The 12,559-nt window shown below is 30.6% G+C and overlaps 2 protein-coding genes across 9 annotated transcripts in view; both read left to right on the forward strand.

The window, feature by feature from the left end:
• Nucleotides 1–12,559, forward strand: part of LOC116774144 (tight junction protein ZO-3) — a 66,775-nt gene that overhangs the window by 35,908 nt on the left and 18,308 nt on the right. The window contains exon 1 of one of the 8 annotated variants that reach the window (XM_061523827.1): nt 9,875–10,179. The exons of the other annotated variants lie outside the window; for them this stretch is intronic. Within the exon in view, the coding sequence (XP_061379811.1) occupies nt 10,123–10,179 (57 nt within the window). The 5' untranslated portion in view covers nt 9,875–10,122. Of the gene's footprint in view, nt 1–9,874; nt 10,180–12,559 lie in introns of those variants that run through there. 8 annotated transcript variants of the gene reach the window in all.
• LOC116773802 (PIN2/TERF1-interacting telomerase inhibitor 1) lies at nt 4,498–5,846 on the forward strand. The gene is made up of 2 exons (XM_032666277.2): nt 4,498–4,916; nt 5,038–5,846. Exons 1-2 carry the CDS (start codon nt 4,634–4,636, stop codon nt 5,838–5,840), a joined length of 1,086 nt encoding a protein of 361 aa, XP_032522168.2. The 5' UTR covers nt 4,498–4,633; the 3' UTR covers nt 5,841–5,846.

The following is a 12,559-nucleotide window of genomic DNA, read 5'->3' on the forward strand; positions in this document are numbered from 1 at the left end:
AGTTGAATGCTATCTTATTTTACCTTCTTAAAGTACAGCCTTACTACGAATATCATGTAACTTATAACATAGTTACGATGTTTTTAATCCACAAAACTAAAAACGTTGAATTGGTTTGATACACATTGTTGCAAAACCAAAAAGGATTTATGTTTTATATTCTTGGCTGTATAGGTTGGTTCGGATTGTATATTTTTACACTCATACGTTTACGTACGTTATAGTGTTGAAATTGAATAAACCCAACATTATAATCACAAAAACTTAGCTTCGAGTGATATATAACTACTTGTTTTTGCATTCTAAAAATTGAGAATTGAGTTATATTTCTATGCTTTACTTTAAAATGTGCTAGATGTCTTACATTCCTAAAAATTTATAATATAAAGTGAATGCACGTTAAGAGGAAGGGTTTATTGTATTAATTCAAAATTATTGATTCCCATAGGATTTCTGTTTCATCTTTAATTAGATTGGCCTTTGTGATATTCCGAATTTGTGTATTCGCCTTTCTCAGTGGTGTTTAATATTTTTGTTAATATATTAGCCATATTAGGAAGAAATAGCCATAAAACGCGACAAAAACTAAAAATTTATTGCTATAAAAAACCTGTTTAACTTTTGCTTGTACGTCTAACGTTTAAAAACTTCAAAATTCTTATAGTTACTTGGTTTATAAAAACTATGTTTTTTTTCTAATTTCTAAACTTATATGAATAAATATATCAAAAAGCAATATATAGGAGTCAAAAACAATTAAATTATGTATTTATCTGTAAATAAAAACGGGATCATTATTAAAGTTTTAATTGGACGGCTTTCATTATTATACTTTTCATTAAAAAAAAAAGCTTCAGAAAAGAAAAAATATTCTAATATACGGATACGGAAATGATGAAAGTTTCTATCACAGATAAATCAAGTCAACACCTAAACGACCGGCGTAACGTGTTCGTTATATCCAGTTTTAGAAGAAAACTAAATTATTTTTCTTTTCTCTTTGATTTTAATAATGTAATAATTCTCTTCTCTTAATAAAACATCCAATATCACACTTTATGGACTCGGTTCTAAGTAAAAACCGTCGTTTTCTCCGGAAAGATGCTTCATTAATGACAGCACCGTGTTTGTCCGATGTCAACTCTGGCAGGTATATTTATGGTCTGTGTATATGAAAAATAATATTTTTTTAAATCTGTGAACTAGTTTATTTTTTAATAATCTGAATAATTTATAGTTGTCTATGATGAATTGAAGTGTTCGTCTATATTTTAATATTCGGTTTGTCTAAAACTTACGAACATACCAAGTAAGCTATCGGCATAGTTTTTAATAAATTAACTCTATATACTTAAAATCTACTTCTAGTATTATGGCATCCCAAACAAATAAATTCTATAGAGCATTTTATTGAAATGAAATCTTAAAATTCAGCTGAAAACAATGACATGTAGTGCTTTAGAGGATGAATGTTTAAACCATAAACGTAATATTTTCGGATTACTACTTGTTTTTTATTATATTAAAACGCATACACCAGACGTTTCGTTTACTTTGCAGGAACCGTGATCACGGGCAGACGAGATGTGAATGTCTGTCAGTTGGTCTTGGTATTTGTCATCTACCGCCAACGGTTTTTTAATTTTCTGGCGTACCGCTCTGGATGCCGACAGAATGCGCTAACTGTGTCTCGAGGTCTCGCAGTGAGGTCATGGACATGGAATTTTATATTTTTTTATAAAGGAGTCCCAGGTATTAGATAGATTGCAGCCATCTTCTCTATTGAAATCGGGATGTTTCTTTAATTCAATAGCCTCGTGGATTAGACTTGATACGTAACTGTCTTCACGAGCGAGGATCTGTGGTTAATCAAACCGAATGTAGTTGCCTGGTTTGTCCATTGTGTGTCCACGCACTGCTGACTTCGACGCGCGCCTTTTTTAATGTCTGAGACATGTTTCTTCACCCTTTTACCGATGCTCCTCTTCGTTTGTCCAATGTATGACAAGCCCAATCACAATCGAGTTTGTATACACCCACTTGTTTAAATTAATGGTTCTCTTGATAGGTCTCCAGAATTTGCTCACCTTTTTCTGTGGTTTGTATATAGTCTTGATCGAAACCTTCTTCAAGTTGCTGCCTATTCTGTCAGTAACTCCCTTCACATATGGTAATATCGCAGGTTGTCGCTCAACTGTGGGTGGCTTCAAGTGGTTCTTGCGATGCTTGCGATGCAGGCGAGGCTTGGTCAAGTTGTTGGTGTTGAGAACTTGTTTTACATGCTGCCGCTCGGACTCTGGATGGTCAGTATCACAAAGGTATTGGGCTCTCTGTAACAAAGATTTGCCAACGGTAGCTAACTGGATAGGTTGGTGGTGTGAGTTACCATTGACATACCTAACCGTATGTGTGGGTTTCCTATAAACAGTATGTCTGAAAGTATTGTCAGGATTCCTATCGACAAGTATGTCAAAGAAAGCTAAAGAATTATTTGCCTCTAATTCTGAAGTGGACTTAATATATTGATAGAATAAGGTGGTTCAGAAAAGCACGTGTTTTTTTTGTATTTAATGTTGTGATAGTGTCATTTTCATACCGTTTATATATTATAGAGAGTATGTAGTTTTTAAATAATAGAAAATGTGTAGTATGTGCGAAAATCTTACTTATATTTAAATGAATACTCGCGAAAGTCTTGATATCATTACATAAGCATGGAGTTATATCATATTAAAAAAAAACCACTAAACATTTTTATTTTTTATTTCAGTTTGCAAATTAACTGACCACAAAATATCTATGGAAACATAAATTTTCTTACTGTTAAAATAATTTTGTAATTCACTAAAAGTGCTTTGTTATATAAATATTCCTTTAATAAGTTGCCTTGTCATTTTTCTAGTCACACCCTAAATTATTTGTCCATATTTTATTTATATACAGCCGAACTGGGGCAGGTAAGAAAAGCCTTTGTTATCTAAATTGCTTGATTATCGGACATCTCATAAAAATATTAACACAAAAATTCAATATCTATAATTTTAAGTCAAAAAATAAAACAGTAAGATAATAGTTGAGAAAATAACAATAATGATAAGCATAAAGAGAGCGAAATCCATTTTTTTTTAAATGTCAATTTGACAGACCACTGACGGGTGGAAAGCTAAACTTGTTCAGAATATCTTAACATAATGTTGCATCGAGAATTATATACGCTTTTACTTTCCTGTGGACCGGTCGAGTTACTGGTCGCTGGCAAATACTGAATATAATAAAACAACATATACAGGCATAATATAACGCGGCGTATCTGACATCATATATACGTTATCTCAAAACTTATTACATAAATCACGATACAGATCTTGTTCACGTTATCTAAACAAAATTAATATTAATTTGCTTGGTGAAGGCCACCTTTCTCCGTGTAGATGTTTTCACTGCTACTGATGTAGATTTTTGATGACTGAGTCATGAATTAAAGAAAATAAGCACTTAATTTAATTTTATTTGATAACTTGCTTTTTTGCTTTAAATCCTTGAAATGTCTTAGCTGACGTGCCTAATCTACTCTTAATAACCCGTTAAATCAGGTGCTTTAACACAAAATACTCTATTTTTAATTCTTATTCTATCAAAATTTCTGTATACAAGCCCAAAAAACCTATAAACTTAATGAAACAGTTATTTCTTGAGCAATAAAATAGTTTATGAAATAATTACTAACTTAAATAATATATATTTTTTAATTTTTTTTTTATAACTAAGTTGTTATTGAAATATAATGAAGATTTAAAAACCGATAACAATAGCAAAAAAGGAATTATATTCTATTATAAATAAATATATGTATGTAGTTTAATATTAGAGTGGGCGTATACTGACCAGATACTGCAACATCTGGCGTTTAAAAATCATTATTTTTTATATAAAAATATTTTTAACTACATTATCAAATTCGAAATTATTGCTTGTACATTATAATCTTCTCTGAAATATTCATTTATTACAATTTATTTAAATACGCTGTAAATTTAACTACAAATAAACTCATATTAATTCAAATTAAGAACTTCCAATCAAGTCTTTCATACGGCTGGCTACTAATCTCCATTTAGAACCGGATTATTATCATTTTATGTTATGATTATTAATTTTATTATAATTATACATATGTCGTGCTTACAAATTGATTTATCTATACACTTACCATGTACACATAATACATAAAAGTTGTTGAAAAACGTGTTGCATTATATCGTGTATAGAAAAGATGATTATAAATACGAGAGATAACATAGTATTATGTAAAGGCATAATATAATGACGATTAAGGAAATATAAGAACGCGCGAAATTTGAAACCTAGTTCGCATGTTCCAACCAAATTAACCAATGGCAACTCGACTTTATTTTACTCGAGAACGTCATTGTATAATAGAACGCTGTGATTGGTTCGTTGAAATAAATTTTGTTATATCTGGCTTTTGCTTGCGTCTGCACCAATCACAGACTGGGAACGATTCCGCCATGTTGATAAACTGACAGTTTAACAAAAACACGTGTGAACTGTGAAGTGTAAAAGTAAACCCAAGCAAATGTTATTAACTTATTAAGATTTTAATGAATTTAGTATGTCGATGTTAGCGGGGCCTCGTAGGAAACAAAAAATCATAAATTTAAGAGCTAAAAACAGCGCTTGGAGCAATGATACTAACAAGTTTGGTCAAAGAATGTTGGAGAAAATGGGCTGGAGTGCCGGAAAGGGGTTAGGTGCTAATGAAAACGGAATAGTTGAACATATCGTAGCCAGATACAAAAATGACGAAAAAGGTCTTGGTTATGAGGACAAAAACGATCAATGGATGAAACACGAAGACGATTTTAACTCATTACTAGCCAACCTCTCTAATAATTGTAAGTAAAACTAGTTTTTCGTCTAGATAAACACAAGATAATATATTAAAGCTGTATCATTATTTTCATTGAAGTGAAGATAGTTATAAATTTTACATATTAATACTATTTTACTTTTTAGCGGAAAACAACTCTGAGAATTTGCATAGTGGTGTATCGTTAGAAGATAAGTCAAAGAAAAGCAAAGCACGTATACACTATCACAAGTTCACTAGAGGCAAAGATCTGTCTCGCTACAGTGAGAAGGACCTTGCAAATATATTTGGAAAGAAAACCTTTAAGCAAGAATCAGTTAAAGAGCCTGTTAAAGATGATATTAGTAATATAGAACAAAAATTTACTGAGAAAGGAAATATGGATGATTATTTTAAGAGCAAATTAGCATCACTTAAAAATAAGCCAAAGGTATTATGCAATGATAATATTGATAGAGAGGAGATAAACTATGGTTTTCAAGGATTTTCTACTGAAACAAATGATCAGAGCGACGAATGTGATATACCCAAAGTAGGCTTTCAACCATTCTCTTTTTATGGGACACAATCAAACAATGACAATAAACAAGACACAGCAGATATATCAGAAGGTAATGAAGAAGTAATTAAGAGTAAGAAGAAGAAAAAATCTAAGCAGAAACATCCCTATGACGATTCAGAGAATTGCTCTGAATCACAAGAAGTTAATGGAATGTCCGAACAAAACTCTGATGAGCAGATATTGCCAGCGAAAAAAAAGAAGTCTAAAAAGGATAAAACAAAGGAAATAGAAAGCGAATGTTTTGAAAGTATCAAGATTAAAAAGAAAAAAAGGAAAAATGAACAGGAATATGTTAATGAAGACCATCAAAGTGATCAAAATCATATTGAATCAGTAGATAATAATGTACCAAAAAAGAAAAAGAAAAGAAAAAATAAAGATGAATAAAACCTATATGGTGGACATTTTATTTTTCATTACATTACAATATATTTTCTTAAACGTTAAATTACAAATGTTTTCATATAATTTTTCATATTTTGTAAAAACTGTTTTTATATTAGTATTTTTTTATTATATTAAACACTATTTCTAAACGTCAAATACATTTGACTGTAACGAGTTTCCGAACGCGTCACAGCGGCCATCTTGTGTTACTGCTAGACGCCAGTGGCAACTGGCATTCCGTAACATCGAAACGGAACATCTTTATAAACAATTTAGTTGAATTCGTAATGTGTGTGATATTAAGAAAACAGTTATTTTTATTACGTAATCTGAAGAGTTGTTGTTAGTATTAACATATTGTATTGAGTATATGTGAAACGTTCTAACCTAACAATTACGGTAACACGAGGTTGTACACTGAAGTGCTCTTGCTATAATTTAAATCTATTTTTTGACACTGTCAACGTCAAATTTCAATAATAAAACAAACGTGCACGTTGAAAATTTTATGGATTATAAATTAAATCACCATTTTAGTGAGGGATCTGTGTGAACTTTCTGCTTCTACATATAAATAATGTTATACTATAAGTGAGATTCCGGAAATGATTTTAGAAAAGGGTACTATGGAATCCAAAAAATATGTCGTCGTTAAAAACCACGTTCGAGAAATAGTAGATAATGAAAATGAGGGTGTTACAGAAGAAACAACAAGCACAGACAAACAGAAGACTTCGAAGAAGTCTAAAAAAGCAAAAAAGGACCAAACTTCTACAGGCCAAGATGAAAGCATCAGTGATATGAAAGAAAAAGATTTGCAACAGCTTTTATCGGCTTACAACAGTTGTAAAGCCATTATATCTAAAATAGAAACGAAATACGGACACTTATTAAATTTGAATAGTAATGAAGAAGGGACAGAATATGATACTTCCAGGAAAAGAAAATACAGATACAATCAATGTTACTGCAGTCCAAACAAAAGGTACAGATACGACGAAGGCGGTGATTCACAATACTACGATAATAGATATTCTAGACAGTGGGGTTATAAACAATATAATAATTATGATACGAGTTACAACAGACAATCCAATTACGATTCACCGTACAACTATTATAACCGTAAATCACATGTCCAAGTTGAGGATGAAAGTAGTTACGAACTGCCGAACTCACTGTGCGAGTTAGGAGATCTGTTGAAAGATCCTTCGATACATAGGAGCTATAGATATAGAATTATACAGCAAATGAAATATATGAGACGGGAATATTCAAGCATTATGAGATATGATAAGAGATATATGATCCAGCAGTTAAAGTTGAATCCCGATGAATATTTCGAGTTCAAAGGTTCCAATTTATCATCACTAGAAGGGTATCCTGCGTAGCATAAAATCTTATTTTAAGTTTTTCAATTCATTGTTTATAAATTTTGTATTAGAAATTGTTTTGTTAATTTCATTTGGTCATGGAAAAACACTGTTCTACAAAATTTTGATATCTCATGATAAATATTTTTGCTTATTTGTTAGGATCTTAAGATATAATATCATTTAAAATTTACAAGGCAGTGAAAGATAAATAGTCTCCACATACAATTTGAATAAACAGAAGCTCGAATCTATTTTACTTTGATTTGTCTTTAAATTTTTTGCATTTTATTCTATTTTTAAATAGAAACATATTTAATTAATTTTTGTTGTACTAAATGTCATTATATCGACATTAACTATAAAAATTTTCTTTCAATATGCCAAGTAATGTAACTTCTAATTTAAAATAATACTTTGTTACTTTACTTTAAGAATATCACCGATTGCCTTAAAGTAGTTTGATTACGAATTGTAGGAAATCAATATAATATTTTTTTATATTTGATGATAGGTTAACGATTTACATAGGACTCAGTACACAAGTTGGGTTAAGATGTTGCCATTATATTGTAATGTGTTACGGAATACTTTAAAGATATCGACAGATATTTTAGTTGTAGTTTTCAATGTACACCTACTTATAAGCTTTCACATTGACAAATGCTGTATAAACCTCAATAAATATTTTTTTATTGATTAATTTTATATCAATTTTCCTAAAAAAAGTTCTCATGGTACAAGACATGAGTACATGTGAGATGAGACATCTCAGCTTTCCATTGATTCACCATATGGATGGCGGGTACATTGCATTGCAGGGGAAGGAGCTTCAACAGTGCCTAGGACTTGTGACTCAGGTGTCGGTTTAAGGGACTCCTAACTAATGTGCGTTAGATGCTCACCTCCACTGTCCAAGCTTCTCTCTCTACCTAACCAAATTTGAAACGAACCTACTAGGACTGCCTTCAAAGTACGTTCCAAGAATGAATTGATATTAGTTCTGGACAGGCTTAAGACTTTTAGTCGATTGTAGAAAGATTTACCTATAGCTCCCACTTCTAAACGACATGAGATGACGAATTTTCATGGACACATTAAGCAGATTATTATTAAAAGTAATTTCTATAGTCTGAAAACTACATAGAAATATCTAATAATGTAGTTGCATGAATGTGTTTAAAATTTGTTTCATGGTTTTTTTGTCTTCTTAAAGAATTCTATTAACAAAGCAAGCAGGAGGAGTCTAAAGGAATTGAAATCAGCAAAAAAAATTATGGCATTTATAATACGAGCACCTAAAGTAAGGAAAAGTCTTGTTCTTATATTAGTCTTTGTATTGCAAGTGAATTTTAAGTGTAGTATTTTATAACACACACTTAAGATATCTATGACTCTCGTTAGTATTTTTTTAAGTAAAACTAATGTTTCCGGAGTTACTATACGTTTTTTCATTATTTTAAACTACATATTTTGTATCATCTTGTGTGACCGTGTTCACGGTTGCTCCAAAGTAACCGAAATGTCGGCAGTGTGTAGTTAATAAAATTAAAAATGAGTAGTTAATCCGAAAAGCTTTATTGACACACTTAAGATTTAAGCTAAGGTGTAAAGCAAATTCCTCTCGTTATATAATCATAATTTATCATTTGATTTTTTGTCTTGTTAAAGTTGTGGCGTTTGCGATAACATTGCAATACATTTAAATACCTAATTTATGCTTTATTGATATCGATAGAGCTTGTAGCAAAAACCTATTTCAATATTCGACTTGTGGCATGGAAGACTGTGTCGCATCTTAATCTCAAATACCTATTTCAGTTTATACAACAAAATATACCTTAACATTTATGATATTAAGATGAGAATAGTCTGTTTGTACTAGAGGTATAGAATGCCCATTGTCTGTTAAATAGCCCAGTAGAACCAATTGCGTACGATGAACGCGAAAGCAATTTAATTAACACCTTATTAAATGGTAATAAGAGTTAAATGGTTATGTATAAGTGATTTTAAATATATAGCACTGGCTGAACAATGATGCCATGCGACGATGTATAATGCGCACGCGACAGCTTTGTGAAATCGCTGGAATTCATTCCTGAGCGTTCGCGGTATTGGGTGACAGGTGATACTTATTTTTAAGCAAATAACGGTAGAATGGAACACTTCATGACATAAAGTTTGTTATGTCTATACATCACTATTATAGATTATAAATACAGGATATTCTAAGGTCGAGTGATTGTTATATATTATAATAAGAAATCTCAAGTTTTAAACTCATTTTATTTATATTGAGGCCATATAATTATTTGGTTTTAAATTCCAATGATGTTATAATGAAATAAGGTCTTTTATAATTTTGATGATAGAAACTATTTATGTTATATATCACTATTACGAGTAGATTTTTTTTTTTTAATTCTGTTTTCGAAAGATGAAAACGCCCTCAATACCAATGTTGCAACTGACGAAGTCACAACTGCGTTAATTTCGAGATAAACAAAACGTTTTGCTTGGTATTTGGTACATTTTAACCGACCGAGTGTGAAAACCGTATATTACGTGATAAATTAAAGAGCACTATAGCAATTTGAACCCGTCGTCTAATATACATACTGCCTTCGAACTTGAGGAGTTAGGTATTCACTATAATCTCATATGGCGCGACGCCTCGTCATCGCTGGACGCCTACATAGAACCTTCGCATAAATTAGAATTTAAAAAAAAATAAATCCGCACTAATAATAATTCCGGCTCACAATTACTTTAAGTTTACCATAGACTGTGGTGTAAAGCGGGCGTATAAAACTTAATTAACTGTTATGCTATACGCTTTGTTGGTTTTATATTGTTGGATGTCAGTGGTGTAACTGTGAGATGTGCTTTTGTTTGTTTATATCTAAATGACAACACTTTTACCCGGGATGAAGTTGGATAACCATGGATTTGAAAAATTGCAGGTTTGCCTAATAAGCTATTTTTATTTATATAAATTATGGTTAATAGATATTTGTTATGTATTAATATTTTCTGTAACAAGATGTCACTAACCTGCTTACAAATAAGGTTTCTCGATTTCTTGGTGTAAACTATTTACATTTCAACATTCCTGAAAAGATTTGCATTATGTTACTACATATTGTTTACCGCCTTTTTTTTATTTAAATAGAATAATCCTTACCGTTTACCTCATCCTTTTGTATTTTTTTATTACATTTATAGATGTATAAAGTAATTTTAAACTGATCAAATTTTATTTATATTGTCGAAATTGTAAATAATAAAAATCTTTATGAGAAGCTCTCGTAATTATTAATAGGAAATTTTTCACTTAGATCTTTTTGTATTATCATCATGCAATTAAAAATATCATTATAACCTACTTAATGCACGTTCATAAACATAATAATTTCTTTGCCTGGCGTAATTATCTCGTCTATCTACATCGGTAGCGCTTAACTTAGACAGATTTAATTTGAGATTGCCCAAGTATCGTCTATAACACTTTCTGTAATCAACCTTAATCGTTTACAGCCAATAACATTATATCAGCAAGTAGTATGAAGGTATGGTTTTATAGTTTATATTGCAATATATTAATAGGAATAGTGATTAAGTTTGTAAGGTAAACAAGTTCTACGTATTTAACCTGAATCAGAGACGTAAAGTTGGCTAAGACTAACCAATGATAGTTACCTGTAACTTTTATTTCCCATTAATTATGTAAGGAAATTTATTATAATGTATATGGAACCTCTTTTAAATGCTTTATTTTTTACATAAAACCTTCTTGTAATTGGCCGTATAATGTGGATTTTTTTTATTATTACACCTGACCTCAGCATTCTGATGTTATATGAATGTTTTTGTTAAAACAAATAATTGGTAATTCTTTTTTATATTTTAATATATTTGTAAGTTACGTAAGATGTCGTCTTATGAAAATGTATGTCTTATGAAAATCGACATTTGGAAGACTATAGTTTTTCTTTATAACGATACTTAAAACCAAATTTGGCATTTTATTACGTAAATGTATCTTAGAAACATGTGTAGGACGTTCATCGTAGGTGAATCTGTATGGAGATACAAATGGTTTGATTTATGACTTTTATTATGTATAACTTAGTTTAAATCTACATAATTAGCTGGAGATCTTAGAAATATTAAATAAACACTCAATAGTATGCTTACACCAAGTTTCCATCTTTATACTAGATACAGCACGTCAAAAGTTTGTCATTCATAAAACTTCGTACGTGTAAATTATTGAATGAGACGTTATAAATTCGTATTTAGTGAGAATGCAAACGTGTGTTAAGCATAGTTCAATGCCAAATTATAATTGAATATAGTTTTGTCATTCAACTTTATTATCCGAAACATATTTAATCTGTTATTGCATATGGCTTCCTTTCTTTTAGAATAATTATACTTCGCGCTATTTTTTATCCGTGCCACAGATGATATTTTTGGTTCTTATATAGAATAGCTCCGTGTTAACTTATACACTTATTATAAAGACTTATTTAACTTATAGACTTATTGTGATAAATGTATATCAATACGGGAGAAGCTGAATGTGAGTTAAGTTTATAATTTTTAAAGCGTTTATGTATTTTCCATTAATATATTCACTACGACAATTCAGTCTTAATTTGGCATTATTCAATTTCTTACAAACCAAATCTCTTATGTACTATTTTATTAAATACTCTGTAGAGTCAGACTATTTCAACTGATGTTAATTAAAAATTAAGCCATGGACAATAAACACACTACACTATACATGCTAGCACATTAACTATCCTTTAAGATATTCAAATATTAAGTGGAACAGACAGACAAACCACTTATAAGAAACTCACTAAACCTTAACTACGTATGAGACAGTTAAGCTTAATACAACATTAGTTTAGGAGTTCGTGTTAATTGGAACAATTCCGAAGACTAATGGAAATGATCACCACGCCTTCGACCTTTACGCAACACGTTCAATTAAAAGTAACAGCCGCTCTAGGTCATTCAGGCAATCTAGCTTCTGGGAATTTTGCGTTATAATTACACTAGTACTAAATATATATATATATATATAATTTTGCGCTAGTATGTTGTACGTAATTTATAGTGTAATGTTGAATGAGGAGTGTATTTGATAACTGCAATATGCTCAGGGACTGCAATCATATCCCCCACTGAACTCGAAAGTAATAAAGCGAATAAAACTTGATTTAATCAAGCAAAGCCCTTCGCTCCCGGACGTAAATTCGATCAATGCATCGGTTATAAGAATAAAAAAAACAACGACAGACTTTTTTTTTTATTTTATAAAATTTACCA

Source organism: Danaus plexippus, chromosome 20, assembly GCF_018135715.1.
Source record: "Danaus plexippus chromosome 20, MEX_DaPlex, whole genome shotgun sequence".
NCBI classification, from domain to species: domain Eukaryota; kingdom Metazoa; phylum Arthropoda; class Insecta; order Lepidoptera; family Nymphalidae; genus Danaus; species Danaus plexippus.

Bases quoted from the DNA above. Each gene is read 5' to 3' on its own strand.
- LOC116773802 (XM_032666277.2), top strand. From the start codon at position 4,634: ATGTCGATGTTAGCGGGGCCTCGTAGGAAACAAAAAATCATAAATTTA. The intron at 4,917-5,037 runs GTAAGTAAAACT...TTTACTTTTTAG, and splicing joins AGCCAACCTCTCTAATAATT to CGGAAAACAACTCTGAGAAT.